This window comes from Furipterus horrens, unplaced genomic scaffold (genome assembly GCF_987537825.1).
Source record: "Furipterus horrens unplaced genomic scaffold, mFurHor1.1.pri manual_scaffold_5, whole genome shotgun sequence".
Taxonomy (NCBI): domain Eukaryota; kingdom Metazoa; phylum Chordata; class Mammalia; order Chiroptera; family Furipteridae; genus Furipterus; species Furipterus horrens.
Genome location: NW_028327175.1, coordinates 118,549,887 through 118,571,326, shown reverse-complemented (window position 1 = coordinate 118,571,326; position 21,440 = coordinate 118,549,887). Strand labels below are relative to the sequence as shown.

The 21,440-nt window shown below is 41.0% G+C and overlaps 2 protein-coding genes across 4 annotated transcripts in view; one reads left to right on the top strand and one right to left on the bottom strand.

Moving 5' to 3' along the window:
• GNPTG (N-acetylglucosamine-1-phosphate transferase subunit gamma) overlaps nt 1–18,789 on the top strand; it is a 26,499-nt gene extending 7,710 nt beyond the window's left edge. Inside the window, exons 4-11 of one of the 2 annotated variants that reach the window (XM_090277323.1) lie at nt 17,313–17,367; nt 17,433–17,516; nt 17,605–17,698; nt 17,773–17,887; nt 17,955–18,037; nt 18,120–18,251; nt 18,340–18,421; nt 18,515–18,789. In XM_090277323.1, the coding sequence (XP_090133449.1) occupies nt 17,313–17,367; nt 17,433–17,516; nt 17,605–17,698; nt 17,773–17,887; nt 17,955–18,037; nt 18,120–18,251; nt 18,340–18,421; nt 18,515–18,612 (743 nt within the window). In that variant the 3' untranslated portion in view covers nt 18,613–18,789. Of the gene's footprint in view, nt 1–17,312; nt 17,368–17,432; nt 17,517–17,604; nt 17,699–17,760; nt 17,888–17,954; nt 18,038–18,119; nt 18,252–18,339; nt 18,422–18,514 lie in introns of both variants that reach the window. The other variant, XM_090277322.1, reaches the window with a different exon arrangement.
• Nucleotides 18,765–21,440, bottom strand: part of UNKL (unk like zinc finger) — a 49,430-nt gene continuing 46,754 nt past the window's right edge. For both annotated transcript variants that reach the window (XM_090277326.1, XM_090277324.1), the window contains one exon: nt 18,765–21,440. In XM_090277326.1, the coding sequence (XP_090133452.1) occupies nt 21,285–21,440 (156 nt within the window). In that variant the 3' untranslated portion in view covers nt 18,765–21,284.

Genomic DNA, 21,440 nt, shown 5'->3' with positions numbered 1-21,440 from the left:
TTAGGGAAGTTTTCTTTCATTGTTTTTTCAAATAAGGTCTCAACTTTTTGCTATTCCTCTTCTCTCCTTCTGGTATCCCTATGATTCAGAAGTTGGCAGTTTTGAAGATGTCCCAGAGTCGTCTTATTCTCTCCTTGGATTTTTTTTGTTGAATTCTTGTTTCCTCATTCTGTACTGGTTGACTGTTACAGTATTTCTTCCGTATGTTCCAAATCATTGATTTGAACCCCAGCTTTCTTCCCTTCACTATGGTTCCCTGTGGATTTTTCTTTATTTCACTTAGTGTAGTCTTCATTTCCTCCCTTATGCGTTTGCCATGCTCAGTGAGTTCTCCGAGCATCCTGATCACCATTGTTTTGAACTCTGCATCTGATAGGTTGGCTATCTCCGTTTCATTTAGTTCTTTTTCCATAGTTTTTATCTGTTCTTTCCTTTGGGCCATATTTCTTTGTCTCCTCAACTTGGCAGCCTCCCTGTGTTTGTTTGTGTGTATTAGGTAGAGCTGCTTTGACTCCGTCTTGACACACCTGTTATATTATAAGGGGTGGGGCCTTAGGTATTTGCCAGGGCAGGGCAACTCATTTCACCACTTTGTGGTGCTGTATGTGGGGGAGAGGTCAGAGAGGGAACAATGCTGCTTACTCAGCACTTGGCCCGTTTCCAGTCACTTTACCCATTTCCTGTATGCAGCTGGCACCCCTCTAGTTATTGCCCTGGTGATGGTTCCCAGGGTGGGTGGGTTTGCATGCATTCCAGGACTGTGGAGGCCCTCTAAACAGACTCTCCTGAGAGACAGGCCGTTTCTTCTGCTGCCCCAAACCCCACTGGTTTTCACAGCAGAAGCTATAAGGCTTTATTTTCTCAGTGCTGGGATCCTGGGCTGCGCAGTCTGGCGTGGGGTTGGGAGCGCTCCCCAGGCGGCTCTCCGGGTTTTATCTGCCACATGTGACTGTGGGACCACCTGTTCCACCATTTGCAGCCACACCGAGTCCTCTCCACCCCAGCTCCCAGCCCCTCTTATCTGTCTGGATAAATATTTCTTTAAACCCTTGGTTGTCAGACTTCCGTACAGTTTGATTTTTCTGGCAGTTCTTGTTTTTTGTTGTTGTTGTTTTGAGGTTATTTGTGATCATTATGCTTATGCAAGGAGGTGAAATGTGTCTACCTATGCCTTCATCTTGGCCGGAAGTCTGTGTTTTTTACCTTTCTTCAAATAATAAAGCATAATAGGCCGAAAATGTTGTATATTTTCTTCCATCTTCAGTACTAAAATGGCTGCACAAAAATTCACTGATTTTGGTATTTTTTTCTTTAATGCACACTGATATGACAGCTGTCACAATACAGTCTAACAAAATTGTTTTGAATGAAGTTAAAGACAGCTGAACACTACAAGAGCCAGTGTACAGAAAAAAAAATGTAAGAGATCCAAAATTTTTCAGATGCTTTCTCTGCATCTGTTGATATGATCATATGGTTTTTATGTTTTATTTTGTCAATGTGATGTATCACATTGATTGACTTTATGGCTGTTGAACCATCCTTGCATCTCTGGGATGAATCCCACTTAATCATGAGTGTCTGATCCTTTTAATGTAATGTTGAATCTGGTTTGCTAATATTTGTTAATATTTTAACATCTATGTTCTTCAAGGATATTGTTCTGTAATTTTCTTTTTTTATGTCTTTGTCTGGGTTTGGTATCAGAGTAATGCTGGCTTCATAGAATGAGTTTGGAAGCTATTATTCCTTTCTCTTCAGTTTTTTGGAATAGGTATTAATTCTTCTTTGAATGTTTGGAAGAATTCACCTGTGAAGCTGTCTGTTCTTGGACTTTTGTTGGATTTTTGAAAAATTATTGCTTCAATTTCATTGCTAGTCTGTTTAGATTTTGTATTTCTTCCTGGTTCAGCCTTGGAAGATTATTCTTCTAGAAATTTATCCATTTCTTCTATATTGTTGAATGTGTTGGCCTGTAATTGTTCATAGTATTCTTTAATGACTCTTTGTACCTCTGTGGTGTCAGTTGTAACTTTTTATTTATGATTTTATTTATTTGGGCTCTCTTTTCTTGATGTTTGGCTAAAGGTTTGTCAGTTTTATGTTGTTGCCTGAGAACCAGCTCTTGGTTTATTGATCTCTTCTATTGGTTTTTAAATTTCTATTTTGTTTACTTCCACTTTGATCTTAATTATTTCCTTCTTTCTATTTACTTTGGGGTTGTTTGTTTCTAGTTCTTTTTGGTAGAGATTGTTTATCTGGGATTTTCTTTTTGAGGTAGGTTTGTACAGCTATGAACCTCCATCTTAGAACTGCTTTTGTTGCATTGCATAAATTTTGAAAAGTTGTGTTTTCGTTTTCATTTGTTTCAAAATAATTTTTGATTTCCTGCTTAATTTCCTCTGGGTCTATTGGTTGTTTAGTCTCCATGTATTTGCGTTTTTTCCAGTTTTTTCCTGTAGATGATATCTAGTTTCCTGCCATTGTGGTTGACAAAGGTGCTTGAAATGGTTTCAGTTTTCTTGACTTTATTGAGGTTTATTTGGTGACCTAATAGTGATCTCTCTGGAGAATGTTCCATGTGTATTTGAAGAAAATGTGTGCTCTGAAGTTTTTAGATGAAGTGTTCTATAAATGTGTAAATCTATCTGGTCTAATGTGACATGAAGGCCACTATTTCCTTATTAATTTTCTGTCTGATCTATTGATGTGAGTAGGGTATTAAAATCCCCTAATATTTTATTACTATGGATTTCTCCCTTTATGTCCATTAATAATTGATTTATATACAGGGTGTGGCAAAAGCAGGTTTACAGTTGTGAGTATGTGAAACATAGTTTATTCTTCTATTGTTACTTACTAATTATTGTATTATTTTCCATACAAACAACTGTAAACCTACTGTTGCCCCACTCTGTATTTAGGTGCTACTGTGTAGATACTTAAAATTGTTATGTACTCTTCTTGAATTAACCCCGTTATAATTATGTAATGTTTTTCTTTGTCTTTTTTTACATTTTTTGTTTTAAAGTCTTATTTTGTTTGAGTGTGCCCAGCTTTCTTTGTGTTTCTTTGCATGAAATATCTTTTTCCACCCCTTTACTTTTTACTCTGTGTCTTTCAGTTTGACATAAGTCTCTTGTAGGCAGCATTTAAATGGGTCATCTTTTCATTCAGCCACCCTATAGATGGAACACTAACTATATCGAACTGAAAAGCTTCTGCACAGCAAAAAAACATACAACAAAACAAAAAGGCAACTGACCTTCAATGAGATACCACCTCATACCTGTTAGAATGGCTGTTATGAACAAAACAAGTACAGTAATACCAGGTGTTGGAGAGGTTGTGGAGAAAAGGGAAGCCTCATTCACTACTGGTGGGAATATAGGCTGGTACAGCCACCATGGAAAACAATCTGGTGGTTTTTTCAAAAAATTAAGAAAAGAATTACCATATGACCCAGCAAGCTCTCTCTTGGATGTCTACCTGAAAAACTGGAAGACATGTATTAGCAAAGATATATGCACTCCTATGTTCATTGCACCATTATTCATGGTGACCGAAACTTGAAGACAACCAAAGTGCCCTCGATAGAGGATTGGATAAAGAGGATGTGGGACATGTATACGGTGGAATACATATTAGCCATAAGAAAAGACAAAATACTGCCATTTGTGATAACGTGGGTGGACCTTGATAATATTACGCTAAGTGAAATAAGTCAGTCAGAAAAAGCGAAGAACCATATGATTTCACTCATATGTAGGATATTAAACTGAAACTCATAGGCACAGACAGCAGTGTGGTGGTTACCAGAGGGAAGGGGGCTGTGGTGGGGCTAATATACGGTGACAGAAGATGGTTTGACTTTGGCGGTGGGCACACATTGCAATACCCAGATCATGTATCATAGAAATGCACACTTGAAACTTACATAATATTATTAACCAATGTCACCCCAATAAATTTAATAAAATCTTTAAAAATAATTATTGTTATGTATGTACTATTGCCATTTTAACTTTTTTTGGTTGTTTTTATAGTTCTCTGTTCCTTTCTTCTTCTCTTATTATCTTCCCTTGTGGTTTGCTGGTTTTCTTTAGTGTTTTGCTTGGGTTCTTTTTCTTTACTCTGTGTCTTTTGTAGATTTTTGGTTTGTGGCTACCATGAGGTTTATGTACATCTTTCTTTGTTTAAAGCAATCTATTTTAAGCTGATAGGTGTTAAGAATTGTATTTTTACACCCCCCTCCATGCTTTATATTTTTAATGTAATGTTTTAGATCTTTTGTGCTCTGTATCCTCTAACTACTTTTTATAGTTTGAGTTTGATACTTTTTTCTTTTGACCTTCATCTTGGCTTTTTATTTCTATTTTTTTATACATTTTTTTCAAAAAGCTTTTTTTAAAGATTTATTTATTTTTAGAGCAGGGGGGAAGGGGGGGAGAAAGAGGGAGAGACATATCAATGTGTGGTTGCCTCTTACATACCCCTACTGAGGACCAGGCAGGCAGCCCAGTCATGTGCCCTGACTGGGAATCGAACTGGCGACCCTCTTAAATGCAGAGTTTGGGGATACTGTGGTGCATTCCTTTTTGATATTGCCCCCATTTTCCAGCTGCTGGATCAACTCTACTGCCCCAGTTCCTACCACCAATGAGACTGGTGGGTTCTGTCTAGTCTTACCCATTGCAATGGTGCCAGCTGGGCCCAGTCTTAGGCAGAGCTGCACAGACAGGAACCAGTGCTGTTCTCTCCTTTCAAGCCCTGGTCCTTCAGTCCTTCCTGCCACCAGTCATTCTGCAGGATTTTCTGGTTTTGCCTCCTCAAGGTTTGATCTCATATCAGCTGATATGGCTTTAAATATCCTTCACATAAGTATTTGCTTTATTTGAAAGCATATATATGATGATTTCAAAACTCTAAGATGGTATTACTATTAACTCATGAAAGTACATGTTTGTAAATCACTAAGAGTGATTCTTCTCCCTCTGGAGTGATGTGACTAATTGTACGTAGTTTGGCTCTCATTTCCTTTGATTTCAGTTGTAGGGACCCTTTTAATTTTACCTTTGAGCCTGTGAACAAGTTCCTTTGGTTCACACGCATGCTCAGTGCTCTCTTTCCTGCCTCCTCCCATCACACTGTGCTTTCTGTGAGGGGCTGTTTATTGTGGTGGTTCTTGTTTGTTTGTTTTTTGCATAACTGACAAATAACATTAGTTTCAGGTGTACAGCATAATGATTCAATATTTGTATTTATTGCAAAATGATCACCACAGTGAGTTAAAAATTTCTTATTGTGGTGAGAACTTTTAAGATCTACTCTTTTAGCAACTTTCAAATATGCAGTACAGTATTTATTATTAACTATAGTTACTGTGCTGTACACTACATCCCCATGACTGACTGATCACTGGAAGTTTGTACCTGTTGACCCTGTCATTCATTTTGCCCACCAACCCCCACCCCCAACTCCACATCCCCTGCCTGTGGCAACCAAAACTCTGTTCTCTGTATCTGAGCTTTGTGGTGGTGGTGTTTTAAATTTCACATATAAGTGAAACCATTTGGTATTTATCTTTCTCTGATTTAACTTAGCATAATCAAGGTCCATCCATGTTGCAAATGGCAAGATCTCCTTCCTTTTTATGGCTAAATTTCCACTGTAATATACATCACATCATCTTTATTCATTCACTCATTGGTATACATTAGGTTGCTTCCATATCTTGGCTGTTAATGAATAATGCTGCAATGAACATAAGGGAAATACCTTTTCAAATTAGTATTTTTGTTTTCTTTGGATAAATGCTCAGAAGTGGAATTGCTGCATCAAATGGTAGCTTTAATTCTTTGAGGAACTGTCATGCTGTTTTCCATAGTGGCTGCACCAATTTACATTCCTGCCAACAAGGTTTAAGATTTCCCTCTTCTCTACGTTCTTGCCAATGCTCATTATTTCTTATCTTTTTAATAATAGCCATCCTAACAGGTGTGAGATGACTTTTCATTGTGGTTTTGATTTGCATCTCTCTGGTGATTAGTGACTTAGAGCATCTTGGCATATGTCTGTTGGCCATCTGTATGTCTTCTTTGGAAAAATGTCTATTCAGATCCTCTGCCCATTTTTTTATTGGATTGTTTTTTTGCTATTGTATGAATTCTTTTTTAAGTATATTTATTGATTTTGCTGTTTCAGTTGTCCCATTTTCTCTTCCTTTTGCTCCCCTCCACCCAGTACCCTCCTTCCCTCCAGTAGTCCCACCCTCCTTAGTTCATGTCCATGGGTTGTGCATGTAAGTTCTTTGGCTTCACTCTTTCCTATATTATTAACTTACCCCTGCCTGTTTTGTACCAACCAATTATGCTTCTTAGTCCCTGCACCATTTCCCCATTTCTCTTTCCCCCGCCCAGCTGATAACCCCCCATACCTATGATTCTGTTCCTGTTCTAGTTGTTTGCTAGAGTTGTGAGTTTGTTGTCATTTTAATGTTCATAGTTTTGATCTTCTTTTTCTTAAATAAGTCCCTTTAACATTTCATATAATAAGGGCTTGGTGATGATGAACTCCTTTAGTTTTACCTTGTCTGGGAAGCACTTTATCTGCCCTTCCATTCCAAATGATAGCTTTGCTGGATAGAGTAATCTAGGTTGTAGGCCCTTGCTTTTCATCACTTTGAATACTTCTTGCCAGTCCATTCTTGCCAGTCCCCTTCTTGCCTGCAAAGTTTCTTTTGAGAAATCAGCTGATAGTCTTCTGGGAACTCCTTTGTAGGTATGATAACTCTGCTTTTCTCTTGCTGCTTTTCAGATTCTATCTTTAACTTTTGGCATTTTAATTTCAATGTGTCTTGGAGTGGGCCTCTTTGGGTCTAGGTTGTTTGGGACTCTCTGTGCTTCCTGGATTTGTATGTCTTATTTTCTTTGCCAAATAGGAAAGTTTTCCTTCATTATTTGAATTTTTAAAAAAAATTTTTAAAGATTTTATTTTTAGATAGAGGAGAAGGGAGGGAGAAAGAGAGGGAGAGAAACATTGATCGATTGCCTCTTGCATACCCCCAACTGGGGACATGGCTCACAACCCAGTTATGTGCCCTGACTAGGAATCAAAATAGCAATCTTTTGTTTCACAGGCTGGCGGTCAATACACTTAGGCACACCAGCCAGGGTAAATTGTATTAATACTTTATATATTTTTGGATATTAACCATTTACCAGACAGATGATTTACAAATATTTTCTCCCATTCAGTATGTTGCCTTTTCATTTTGTTGGTTTCCTTTGCTGTACAAAAAAGTTTTAGTTGATGTCCCATTTGTTTACTTTTGCTTTTCTTTTCTCCTTTTTTAGTCAGATCCAAATAGTAATTGCCAAGATCAATGTCAAGGAGATTACAGCCTATATTTTATCCTAGGTGTTTTATGATTTAGGATCTTATGTTCAAGCTCTTAATCCATTTTGAATTAATTTTTATGTATGTTGAGGTTAGTAGTCTAGTTTCCTTTTTTGCATGTGGCTGTGTAGTTTAACCAATACCATTTCTTTCTTTTTTTAAATATTTTTAAAATTTATTTTTAGAGAGAGGGGAAGAAGGTCAGAGAAACACCAGTGTGTGGTTGCCTCTCACATTCCCCCAACTGGGGACCCGGCCTGCAGCCCAGGCATGTGCCCTGACTGGGAATCGAACCAGTGACCCTTTGGTTCACAGGCTGACACTCAATCCACTGAGCCACACCAGCCAGGGCCAATACCATTTCTTGAAGAGACTGTCCCTTTTTTGTTGTATATTCTTGGTTCTTTTGTCATAAATTAATTGACCACATATTCATGGGTTTATATCTGGGCTCTATTTTATTCCATTGATCTGTGTGTCAATTTTTTATGCCAGTATCACATTATTTTTGTTTGTTGTTATTTTGTGACTTAACCTTCTGGTGTTTTCTTTGTTTTTGTATTTTTGTTTTTTGCAAGCCTAAGAAAATATGAATTCCTCCCTTTTTATTATAAAATATACAAAATTTTTTACTGTTTTAGTTTTTACTGTTTACTGTGCAGTTCTGAGCATTAAGCACATTCTCATTGTTGGGAAGCATCACCACCATCTGCCTCCGGAGCTTCATCCTCCCAAACTGAGCCTCTGCCTAGCATGAACCCCTCACCCTTCACCCCAGCCCTGGTGCCACCGTAGTGCACTCTCTGTGGGAATGTCACTACAGTGGGTACCTGCTGTGGTCTGTGACCCCCCCCCCCATTCATATATTGAAATTTTTTTAAAGTATATTTTATTGATTATGTTGTTACAGTATCACAATTTTTTCCCCTTTGCTCCCCTCCACCCAGTACCCACCTTCCCTCCAGCAATTCCACCCCCTTAGGTCATGTCCATGGGTTGTTCATATAAGTTCTTTGGCTTCACCCTTTCCTATATTATTCTTAACTTCCCCCTGTCTATTTTGTACCTACCAATTATGCTTCTTAATCCCTGCACCATATCCCCATTTCTCCCCCTCCCCTCTCCCAGCTGGTAACCCTCCAAATGATCCTCATACCTATTATTCTGTTCCTATTCTGGTTTGCTTAGTTGGATTTTGTTCTTATTTTTTAGATTCAGTTGTTGATAGTTGTGAGTTTGTTGTCATTTTAGTGTTCATAGTTTTGATCTTTTTCTTAAGTTTAAGTCCCTTTAACATTTCATGTAATAATGACTTAGTGATAATGAACTCCTTTAGCTTTACCTTGTCTGGGAAGCACTTTATCTGCCCTTCCATTCGAAATGATAGCTTTGCTGAATAGAGTAATCTTGGTTGTAGGTCCTTGCTTTTCATCACATTGGATACTTCTTGCCAGTCCCTTCTTGCCTGCAAAGTTTCTTTTGAGAAATCAGCTGATAGTCTTATAGGCACCCCTTTGTTGGTAACTCTGCTTTTCTCTTGCTGCTTTTAAGAGTCTCCATTTATCTTGAACCTTTGGCATTTTAATTATGATGTGTCTTGGTGTGGTCCTCTGGGTCTAGCTTCTTTGGGACCCAATGTGCTTCCTGGACTTGTATGTCCATTTCCTTCACCAAATTTGGGAAGTTTTCCTTCATTATTTTCTCACATAAGCTTTTGATTTCTTGTTCTTCCTCTTCTCTTTCTGGCACACCTATGATTTGGGTGTTGGCATGCTTAAAGTTATCCCAGAGGTTCCTAAGCCTCTCCTCGTTTTTTTCAATTCTTGTTTCCTCATTCTGCATTGGTTGACTGTTTTTTTCTTCCTTATGTTCCAAATCATTGGTATATACCCCAGTTTCCTTCCTTCACCACTGGTTTTGTGTGGATTTTCCTTCGTTTCATTTAGCATAGCTTTCACTTCTTCCCTTATGCATTTGCCATACTTAAGGATATCTGTCAAGCCTGTGAGCATCTTTATCACCAGTGTTTTGAACTCTGTGTCTGTTAGGTGAGCTATCTCCTCGTTTGTTAGGTTGGCTATCTCCTCGTCGCTTAGTTTCCTACTGGAACCTTGATCTGTTCCCCCTTTTGGGCCATAGTTCTCTGTCTCCTCATTCTGACAGGCTCCTGTGTTTGTTTGCCTCTGTGTCTTAGGTAGAGCTGTCACTCCTGTTACATTGTAAGGGGCTGAACCTTAGGGATTCATCAGTACAGGGAGACCGGTTTCACCACGTTTTGGCGCTGTATGTGGGGGAGGGGTGTGAGAGGGAACAATGCTGCTTGCTCAGCAGTTGCCCCAGGCACTTCTCCTACTTTCGTATGAAACTGGCACCTCTAGCTGCTGCCCTGGCTGTCTTTCCCAAAGTAGGTGGGTCTTTGGACATTCGAGGACCATGAGGGCCCTTTAAACAAGCGGACTCTGCTGAGAGACCGGCAGTTTCTTCCTCTACCCCAACCCCCACTGCTTTGCACAGTCAGAAGCAATGAGGCTTGATTTTCCCCGGTGCTGGGACTGTGAGTTGTCAGTCTGGTGAGGAGCTGGGAACGCTCCCCAGGTGTCCCTCCCGACTTCTTAAAACGTGTGACTGGACTTTCCACCGGCCTGCCACTGCTGCTGCTGCTGCCGCCACCACACCGGGTCCTCTCCGCCCTGACTCTGCCCCTCCTGCCTGTCTGGATGCGTATTTCTTCTTTATAGCTTTGTTTTTGGACTTCCATGCAGCTTGGTTTTCTGGAACTTCTGGTGGTTTCTAGTTTTGAGGTAGTTATATTCCTTCTTAGTTGTGGAGGGTGTCTGTCTAGGCCTCCACCTTGGCTGGAAGTCCCCATATATTGAAATCTTAACACCACAGGTGATATTAGGAGGTGGAGCCTTTGGGAGGTGCTTAAGTCATGAGGGTGGAGCCATAGCGAATGGGATTTCTGCCTTATAAAAGAGGCTCCAGAGAGATTGCTCGATCCTTTGTCCCACACCACGTGAGGAAACAGAGAAAAGGTGGCCTCTGGGAACCAGACTTCAACCCTGCTGGTGCTCTGATCTTGGACTTCCAAGCCTCCAGAAATGTAAAAGATAAATTTCTGTCATTTCTGTATTACCCAGTCTGTGGGAATTTGTTTTAGCAGCTCGGATCAGTTATGACAGTATCTCAAAGATGTGGAATCACGATTTTCCTTTTGTGACTGGTTTATTTCACTTGGAATAATGCTTTAAAGGTTCATCCATGTTGTAGCACGTTAAGGTTGAATACACATATATATTGTATGTATATACTACATTTTGTTTTATCTGTTCACCTGTCAATGGACTCTTAGTTTGTTTTCACTTTTTGGCTGTTGTGAATAATGCTGCTATGAACATGCATGTAGAGTATCGTTTATTTGAGTCCCTGCTTTTAGTTCCTTTGGTATATACCCAGGAGTCGGTTCACTGTATCATATAACTCTTATGTTTAGCTTTATTAGGAACCGCCAAACTGTTTTCAACAGCAAGTGCATCATTTTACATTCCCACCAGCAATGCAAAAAGTTCCAATTTCTCCACATTCTAACATTTGTTACTTTAAAAATAATAATAATAGCCATCCTAATGGATGTGAAGTGATAATCTCATTGTGGATTTGATTTGTATTTCCCTAATGACCAGTATTATTGAGCATCTTTTCATTTGCTTTTTGGGCTATTTGTATAGCTTTGGAGAAATGACTGATTCCATTTTTAATGTGGTTGTTTGGGCTTTTCTTGTTGTTACAAGAGTTCTGTATATTTTTTGGATATTACTCTTATTAGAAAAGTGATTTGCAAAAAACGGGGGTCTTTTCACTCTCTTGATAGTGTTCTTTAGTGCATAAAAGTTTTAAATTGTGGAGTCCAGTTTATTTAGTTTTTTCCTTTTGGTGCCTTTGTCTTTGGTGTGTTGTCCAAAAAATCATTATCAAAGCCAATGTCCTAAAGATTTTCCCCTGTGTTTTCTACTGAGTCTCATGGTTTTAGCTTCTGATCCATTTTTGAGTTAATTTTTGTATATGGTGCAAAGTAAGGATCTCGCTTCATTCCTCTGTGCATGGATGTTCAGTTTCCCAGCACCATTGATTGAAAACACTGCTATTTCCCCCATTGAATGGTATTGTCGAATTATTTGCCTATTTGTTGTTATGCCAGTGCCACAGTTTTAATTGCTATAGCTTTGAAGTGAGTTTTGAGATCAGGAATCATGAATCCTGTAACTTTGTTCTTTTTCAAGGTGATTGTGGCAATTTAAGGTTCTTTGAGAATCTAATTTGATTTTAGGATGGAATTTCTATTTCTGCAAGAAGAAAATACCATTGGGATTTTACATGGATCGCATTTGAATCAGTAGGTCACTTTGGATTGTTCGAGATCTTACTGTTAAACCTATCTGTGAACACAGGATCACTTTCTATTTATGTGTCTTTAATTTCTTTCAGCAGTATCTTGTAGTTTTCAGTGTACCAGTGTTGTGCCTTCGTGGCTCAATTTATTCCTAAATATTTTTTTCTTTTGATGCTGTTGTAAATGGAATCATTTTCTTAAGTTTGTTTTTTGGATTGTTCATTGTTAGTGTATAGAAACACAACTGGTTTTTGAGAATCAATTTTGTGTCCCGCAATTTTGCTGAATTAGCTCACAGATTTTTGTAGGGTTTTCTATATATATAAACGTCATCTGCAAACATAACAAAATAATTTTTCTTCCTCTCCAATCCTCCTCCCTGTCCCCCCCCCCCCCACTAATTGCTTTGACTGGAACTGCCGGTATGAAGTTGAATGAATAACAGTGCTGTGAGCATCCCTGCCCTGTGCTTGATCCTAGAGGGGGAAAGCTTTCAGCCTCACTGTATCATATGATATTCGCTATGGGTTGTGCATCAATGCCCTTCTGTGTTGAGGAAGGCTCATTCTCTTCCACATTTGTTCAGTGCTTTATGGTGCAACAGTGTTGAATTTTGTCAGGTGCTTTGTTTTGCAACAATTGAATTAATCCTGTGGTTACCCCCTCCTGCTATTAGTGGGGTGTATTATATTGATTGGTTTCTGTATTTTGGACCATCCTTACATTCCAGGAATAAACCCTTGGTCTTGGTGTAGAATCCATTTAATGTACTACTGAATTCAGTTTGCTAGTATTTTGGTGAGGGATATTGCATTAATATTCATAAGGGATGTTGGTCTGTCGTTTTCTTTTCTTGTAATGTGTCTTTCTGGCTTTGTTGTCAGGGTAATGCAGCCTCAGAAAATTGAGTCAGGCAGGATTTCCTCCCTTCAGTATTTTTGGAAAAGTTTGAGAAGAAATGGTGATTGTGTGATTCTTGGGATTTCTTGGTGTACATATGTTCATATTTTATAATCCTTTTTATTTCTGTAAAATTGCTTGGACTGTCTATCCTTTAATTTCTGATTTTAATAATTTCAGTAATTTTTTCCCTTAATCTAGCTAAAGGTTTGTCCATTTTGTGGCTCTTTTCCAAGAACCAACGTGTGGGTTTACTGATTAATTTCCTCCTTCCTTCAGCTGCTTTGGGTTTATTATGCCCTTTTTATAGTTCCTCAAGGTGTGAAAGTTAGGTTATTGATTTGAGATTGTATTTTTGAATGTCTTTACAGCTATAAATTCCTTCTTAGCATTGCTTTCACTGTATTCTCTAAGTTTTGGTATTTTGTGTTTTCATTTTTGTCTCAAAGTGTTTTCTAATTTCCCTTGTGATTTCTTCTTACCCAGTAGTTGTTTAAGGTTGTGTCATTTAATGTCCATCTATTTGTGCATTTCCCGCTTGTATGCTATTGATTTCTGGTTTTCACTCTGATCAGAAAAGAAACTGTATGATTTCAGTTTTTTTTAAGTTTATTAAGAACTAGTTTTGTGTCCTAATATATGTTGTAGCCTAGAGAATGTTTTGTGAAAACAGTGCGTAGTCTGCTGTTGCTGGGTGTTCTACATGCCTGTTAGGTCCAGTTGGTTTGCGGTGTCATTCAAGTCCTTTATTTCCTCTGAAGCACAGAGTAGAGACGTGTCTCAGCACTGTATTCCTGTGTTTATCCTTTCAATTCTGTCAGTGTTTGCTACATATATTTTCAGGCTCTGACATTTGGTGTGTCTGCTTATAATTATCTTGGTGATTGACCTTTATATCAATATATGCCCTTTTTTATTTCTTTGAACTACTTTTAACTTAAAAGTCTATTTTGTCTGATATTACTGTAGCCACCCCAGATCTCTTTGGTTAACAGTTGCATGAGATATCTTTTTCCATCTTTTCACTTTGAACATGTATCTTTTTATTTTTTTAATCTTCACCCAAGGATATGTTTTATTATTTAAAGAGAGAAGGGGAGAGAGAGAAACATTGATGTGAGAGAACCATGGATTGGTTGCTTCCCATACGCACCCTGACCTTGGATTGAACCTGCAACCAACCTTTTGGTGCATGGGACAATGCTCCAACCAACTGGGCCATCCAGCCAAGGCCTGCTTGTGTCTTTAGGGCTAAAGTGAGTCACTTATAAGCAGTATATAGTGGGATCTTTTTTTTTTTTTTTCCTTTAAATCCATTTAGCCAGTCTGTGCCTTTTGAATGGGGAGGTTAACCCATTTACATTGAAAATAATTATAGGCATATGTAGGAGATACTGTGGATTTGGTAACAGACCACTGCAATAAAATGAATACTGCAGTAAAGTGAGTCACACAAATTTTTTTGGAAACTCAGTGCATATAAAAGTTGTGTTTACTGTAGTGGATGAAGTGTGCAATACAGCATTATGCCTACAAAACAATGTACATTACCTTAGTTAAAACAATAACTATTGTGCCCTGGCCTGTGTGGCTCAGTTGGTTGGAGCATCCCCGGAATCAAAGGTCATGGGTTGCCTAGGTTGCAGGTTTGATCCCATCTGAGTGCGTAGGATCCCCAGTCCAGAAGCGTATGGGAAGGCAACCAGTTGATGCTTCTGTCTTGCATTGATGTTTCTCTTTCTCTAAAAGCAGCGAAAATTTATCTTCAGATGAGGATAAAAATATTGTATTATTGCTAAAAAATGATCTGAGTCTGAGTATCATCTGAGTTTTTAGTGAGTCATAATTTTGCTGGTAGAGGGTCTTGCTTGATGTTGATGAAATCACATTATGAAACAATAAAACAAGGCATACCTGTATTGTTAAAGGAAGGACTTATAGGAAACAAATGACAAGTTTGTCTTGTAGCGTTTTTGTCCCTTATTTCCTCCATTAGTTCTTTTTTTAAGATTTTATTTATATTTAGAGGGGAAGGGTGGGAGAAAGAGAGGGAGAGAAACATTAAGTGTGAGAGAGAAACAGCAATCGGTTGCCTCTCTTAAGTCCCCAACTGGGGACCTGGACTGCAGCCCAGGCACGTGCCCTGCCTAGGAATTGAACCGACAACCTTTCCATCCACAGGCCAGCGCTCAATCCACTGATGACTGAGCCAGGGCCCTCCATTAGTTTTTGTTGACTGTTTTTTCTAGGTGATGTTTGATTTCCTTCTCATTCATTCCATTTTGTGTATATCCTGCATATTGTTATTTTATCTATAATTACCATGGGGATTATATAATATCCTAAAATTATTGAAGTCTAATTTCAGTTTATATCAATACCAGCTTAACTTCAATTGCATATAAAAACTCCTATACAGCTTTCTCCACCATTACTGTTTTCACAAATAACGTCTTTAAACTTTGTGCACTTGCTAACATAATTTACATTTTTTATGCATCTGTCTTTTAAATTCTGTATATTTACAAGTCAAAATTGCAATGCTGGCTTTGTAATTTGCCCTTTATGGGAGATTTGTGTAGTCCTTTCATCTTGAAAGACTCCCTTCAGCATTTTTTGTAGGGCAGGTCTAATTGACAGTGAACTTCTTCAGCTTTTATTAACATCATTTTTGGAGGATATTTTTCCTGGATGTAGAGTTCTTGTTTGAATTTTCATCCCACTGCTTTCTGGTCTCCAAAGTTTCTGCAGAGAAATCAGCTAATAATCTTATTGAGGACAAGTCACTTGCAGCTTTCAGACTTGGTTTTTCCCCTGGCTGGTGTGGTTCAGCGGATTGAGTGCTGGCCCGTGAACCAAGGGTCGCTGGAAGGCAACCACACGTTGATGTTTCTTTCCCTCTTTTTCCTCTCCCCCTTACTCCCCTATCTAAAAATAAAATCTTAAAAACTAGCAAACAAACAAAAAACACAAGACTTGGTTTTTGACATTTGTTTTTTGTGTCTTGGTTAGTTTGAGTTTATTATACTTGGAGCTTCTTGAATATGTATTCATGTCTTTTATCAAATTGGGACATTCTTGACTATCATTTCCTTAATCTCCCTGTTCCTCTCTCTGTTCTTCAGGGACTCCCATGGGTCCCACAGGTCTCTTATTCTGGTCACTAATTATTTCTACTTTGTCTGCTCAGATCTGCTTTGAATCCCTTGTGTGACTTTTCATGTTCATCTCCAGAATTTCTTTTTGGCTTCTTTCTATAATTTTATTTATTTAATGTGTTTTGTTTTTGTTTAGTTTTGTTTTCTTGAGAGGGGAAAGGAGGGAGAAAAAGGGAGAGAAAAATCAATTGGTTGCTCTCTCGTACGTGCCCCTACCAGGGACTGAACCCACAACCCATGCATGTGCCTTGATCGGGAACCAAACTGGCAACCTTTTGCTTTGCAGGACAATACCCCACCCACTGAGCCACACCAGTCAGGGTTCTTTCTATAATTTTTATCTCTGCTTACATATCGCTTGAAGATAGTTGTTGAAGTCTTTTAGTTAGTCCAGTGTCTGGGCTGCTTCTGCTGTGGATCTGCCAGTTTTTATCTATGAATAGGTGGTGTTTTCCTGTTTCTTTGTATGCCTTGCAATATTTTATTGAAAAATGGGCCTTTGAGAAAAGACACCTCGCTCTGGCTGGTGTGGCTCAGAAGATTGAGCGCCAGCCTGTGAACCGAAAGATCGCCAGTTTGATTCCCAGTCAGGGCACATGCCTGGGTTGTGGGCTGGGTCCCCAGCTGGGGGGGCGGGTGGGGGAGAGGCAGCCGATCAATGTATCTCTCACACATTGATGTTTCCCTCCCTCTCTTTCTCCCTCCCTTCTCCTCTCTCTAAATGTAAATAAATAAATCTTTAAAAAAAAGAAAGAAAAGGGGAAGATACCTCCACAAGTTGTTTGCAGACTGGCTCTGCTGGGGCAGACCTTCACCAGTAGCTGGGCATACTCTGAGCCTAGGGAGCAGCAGCCTGAGCTGCATTTGCAGGCATGTTCTTGAATATTTTTATTTTCAAGTATCAGCCCAGCTTCTCCCTGGGGCCTTAGGTGGTCTGTTGTGTGTGTCTGCCCATCACCTCTTGACCGAAACTTCTAAGTCTCAAGGTGCCCTGCAGCTTTCATAAGTACCCACTTTTCCCACCTGAGGTCTAAGGCAAAACGGAGACCAGTCCTGGTAGCCCCCAGCCAGGTTGGAATGCTGCAGACAAAGTTGGCATGCTCCTTGTGACCACGCTTGGGGTGGGGGTGGCACAGGGCAAGAGAAAATGCTGCAACACTTGTGCTGCCGGCCTGAAGGTGCTTTTGTTCTTGGTGTCCATCTGCCTGCTGTAAACATGCTTCCAGAACTCTGCGGTTAGCCCAGACAGCTTCTGGTTGCTCTTTTAGTGTTTCACAGGGAAACGAGCTTGGTGCTTCCTTAGTCTGAGATTTTGCTGACATCACCCATACGCTCAGCTCCATTTTCAAAGTTTAAACCAACCTTTTCCCTGAATGGTCCCAGTTTTGTGGGTTGTTGGGTTTTTCTGCCTGGTCTGCATGCTTGCTCTTAAACAGGAGTCAGCACGTTGCATTCTCCTCCCGTAGGGCCTGTGCATCTCTTCAGACTTTCTGGCAAGTGCTTCAGCCTGGTGGAGTCCACGTGAGTGAGGGGAGGGGTGGGAGGGCTAGGAGCTGGGATGCCCCTGACTGTGGTTGTACCCCCAGGTACAAGTACGAGTTCTGCCCATTCCACAACGTGACCCAACATGAGCAGACCTTCCGCTGGAATGCCTACAGCGGGATCCTTGGGTGAGCTGGGGATGGGGATGAGTATGTCGCTGCACGTTCCTTGGGGTGGTGCCCACCCAATCCAGCCTTATGCTCTGTTCTTCCCCAGCATCTGGCACGAGTGGGAAATTGCCAATAACACCTTCAGGGGCATGTGGATGAGGGACGGTGACTCCTGTCACTCCCGAAGCCGGCAGAGCAAGGTGGGGCCTTGTGGGAGGGGATCTGGAAGAGGGGCCCTCACTTCACCCACCCACCAACCAAGGTTTCCCCCCAGGTGGAGCTTACTTGTGGAAAAAGCAACCGATTAGCTCATGTGTCTGAGCCAAGCACCTGTGTCTACGCACTGACCTTCGAGACACCCCTTGTCTGCCACCCCCACTCCTTGTTAGGTAGTATGCTGGGGCTGGGGGGCGGGGTAGAGGGGCTTAGCTAAGTCTGGGTTCTCTTGCATCTTAGTGTACCCAGCTCTGCCCATGGCTCTGCAGCAGAGGTGGGACCAGGTGGAACAGGACCTGGCTGATGAGCTAATCACTGCCCAGGTGAGGTACTGTGGTGGGCACCCCTGGATTGAGGGCAGCATAGCCAGGAACTAAGTGTTCCCTCTTCTTGCTTTACCTGCAGGGATATGAGAAGTTACTCAAAACACTTTTTAAGGATGCTGGCTATTTAAAAACCCCAGAAGAAAGTGAATCAGCACAACAGGAAGGCGGTGCTCAGGGCCTGGTATTTGAAACGTTGGAGAGCTGCAATAAGGTACAGACTCAGTGAGTGGAGGCTGGCTTCCCTGGACACAGCTTCCTGCCAGGGGGTCTGACTTTCCCTTCAAATTTCTTTGTTCCAGGCACATAAAGAACTGTCCAACGAGATTAAAAGACTTAAAAGTGTGCTGACCCAACATGGCATCCCCTCCAGCAATCCAGCGGGTAAGTCATGCCTGGGGAAGGGGCCGAGCCCACCTTGGGACCTGCTGCCCATGAGCCAGGTCCTGACCTTTTCTCCTCCTGGTATTTTGGCAGAAACTTCCAGCTCTGAGCACTTGGGCTCCAAGACACCCACAGACAGGACAGCAGAGCAGCTACGTGGCAACCCAGGATTGTTTGGGAACACCTTGTGACCTGGGGTGGGGGTGAAGTGAAGATAGGATGCTTGTGGCATCCTCTAAAAGGAGGGAGGAGCAGGCCAGGAGGCGTCCCTGGAAAAGCACACTACAGGCAGAGGATGGGCTTCCTCTCTGTTCTCAGGGTTGTATGCAAAGATGTGGACAAATAAAGATTCAAAGTTTTAATTCCCATACTGATAAAAATAATTCCATGAATTCTGTAAACCATTGCATAAATGCTATAGTGTAAAAAAATTTAAACAAGTGTTAACAACTTTAAACAATTCACTACAAGTAAATGATTGTGCATTATAAATACTACCTTCTGGGTTAAGGAAGTTCCATTCCAATAACATTCTCATCTAAATACTCAGAACAAACATACAGATTGGGGGCTTCCATAAATTAACCCTAATGAAGCATCCACACTGAGCTGAGGTCTCCTGATCAGTTACATGAGTGGTGTGACAATATAAATGACCGATAATATCGAACACTAGAGCCAAGAGACAGCACTGAGCAACACACAGCTTCTGCTGCTACACCCAGCACTCCCCTCTCCTCATCCACAGACAGACGGTGGAACCCTAAAGGCTGAGCCTGTCCCCAGCTTATCCTGCGAGGCCCACAAAGTGCGGCCTCTCAGAAGACCAGGGCTACTGCAGGAGTGGAGGACCCCCAAGGGCAGCGCCCCTGGGAGTGTACCCCAGCAACAGCTCTACCAGCACCTGGGCACCCTTGGAGTTCCATTCTGGGTTCTTTGGTCTTCCCACCACACACCTGTTCTCAGAGCCAGCCCTGCCCTGAGAAAGGTGAGAGCTTAGGCTGTACCCCAGCCCCAGCGGTGGTGCCCGTGAGCACTACACTCCAGCCCCCAACCTCCACAGAACTGACCAGAGTAGCTTATAAATAGACCTAAAGCTTAATTGTTCTTAATTGTTTATAATCTGAAAATGTCTAGGCTAGATATCAGTAATAAACACTGTCCTGTTATCCCAAAAAAGGCCAAAGGCCTGAAATGGGAAACAAGTGTATAAATACTAATAAAAATAATTTTAAACAGTGATAACAATAGCACAAAATATACGTAATTTCTAAGAGCTAATAATAAATCATCACTATAATTAAAAACAAATATTCACTAAAACCAAGTCAATAGTTAACCTTTAGTAGTAGCACACTAGCTGCGGAATGTCATGGATCCACCTTAAAATGACAACTTGTTTATCAGTTTGTCTTACGTTAAAAAATGTTTTAAACTTCTTACCATAGTAAATACATTCTAATTTAATCACTGATAAAAATTTTTACCTAGTCACTTTGCACTTTAAAAATGCTATTAAAAGTCTTTGGCAAAGCCCCAGGCAAGTAGAAACATCAGCATTGCCTTCCAGGCCAGAGGGGCCAGTACCTGCTCCCAACCCCGAACGGCAGGTTCTGCAAAGATTTTCTCACAGCAATCTAGATCTGCTTCACTGAGAGCAAAGGTGGGGTAAACTACAGACATCTAATACTTCTTTCCAGATTTCTACGAAAAAATGACCCATTACAGACCAGAGAAGATTCGAGTCATCACTAAAATCAGACCCATTCTCAGGAGCATTTCTGCTGTGGCCCCGAAGCCAGGCTGCTACTTGGGGGCCAAGACCCCCGCACAAAGCCAGGTCCTCAGGGCAGCCACCTGCCCTAACACAGTGGCCAGGTCCTCACGAATGACTGAGTACTACCTGGACGCACACATCAGAGGACTATGTCAGAAGTGTTGCTCTAAAGTCAAACATGCCAAAGATTGGCGAGCCTGTCCCACTCTGGCAGGAGTCCATCTGGTCCCAGGATTATGGGGAGTAACTGGACCAGCTGGGATACCTGGCAGCCAGCTCCAGGAAGGCAGGGACTGCTCACGAGATTCTAAACCAGCTCTCTGAAGTTAATGTACCCCCTTAGCCGCACTTTTAGCTAGTATCAAATTGTCTTACAAAGTTTCAAGGGAGAAAATAAAACCAAAGGAACCATTCCCTTCACTTTTGCAAGGCACAGGCACTTAGAAAAAGTGGCCGCGGGCCGTAGACATGTGATTGAGCTCCCTCATTTCTCGGTGTTGGGAAATAAACTTCCAATTAGTGTGCGCATGCACATGTTTAGGAACTGTTCCATTCATAAAATAAAAACATCTAAATGTATGTCTTTCAATAATCACTCTGCTATAAATACTATTTGTTTGCACTTAATTTAAAACCTATAAAAATCCTAGGCATTTCTCACTACTAGATAAATGCTCATTTCATAAGTACTAATTTCAGAATATGAAATCTAATATATTTACCATACTATGAATTAACAATAAACCGATAAGAAATATTTTAAGTTCACAGTACACATACAAAGCTTCATATCGCATATTAAAAAAACATGAACCTAGAAAGCAGCTTATAGCAACTTAAGACCGTCCATGTCAATTCCTTGATTTACAAAAGTGCTTGGCTGGGATGTGAATTCCCAGGATGGGTCACAGTAGTGTCAGGACCGCAAACCCCGTGTAATTACTGTGTCCACCCAGACCCCAGGCAGTGGGCGGTGGGTGCTGTGGGTTTGCCTTTAAGGTCTGCAAGAATACCATGAAACCGTGGGTGCAGTTCAGGGCCGTGGTCCCACGGTGGCACCAGGAAGTGAGGCCACCATGGCTGCCGTCACCACTGGAGGGGCTGGCCCTCGCAGTAGGGGCACTCGGGTGCATTGGCCACACAGGACTCGCAGAGCACACGGTGCTGGCAGGGCTGCAGGGTGGCGCCCCGGGACGGCTCCCCGCACACCACACATTGCTTCGCTCGGAGCTGGAAGATCAC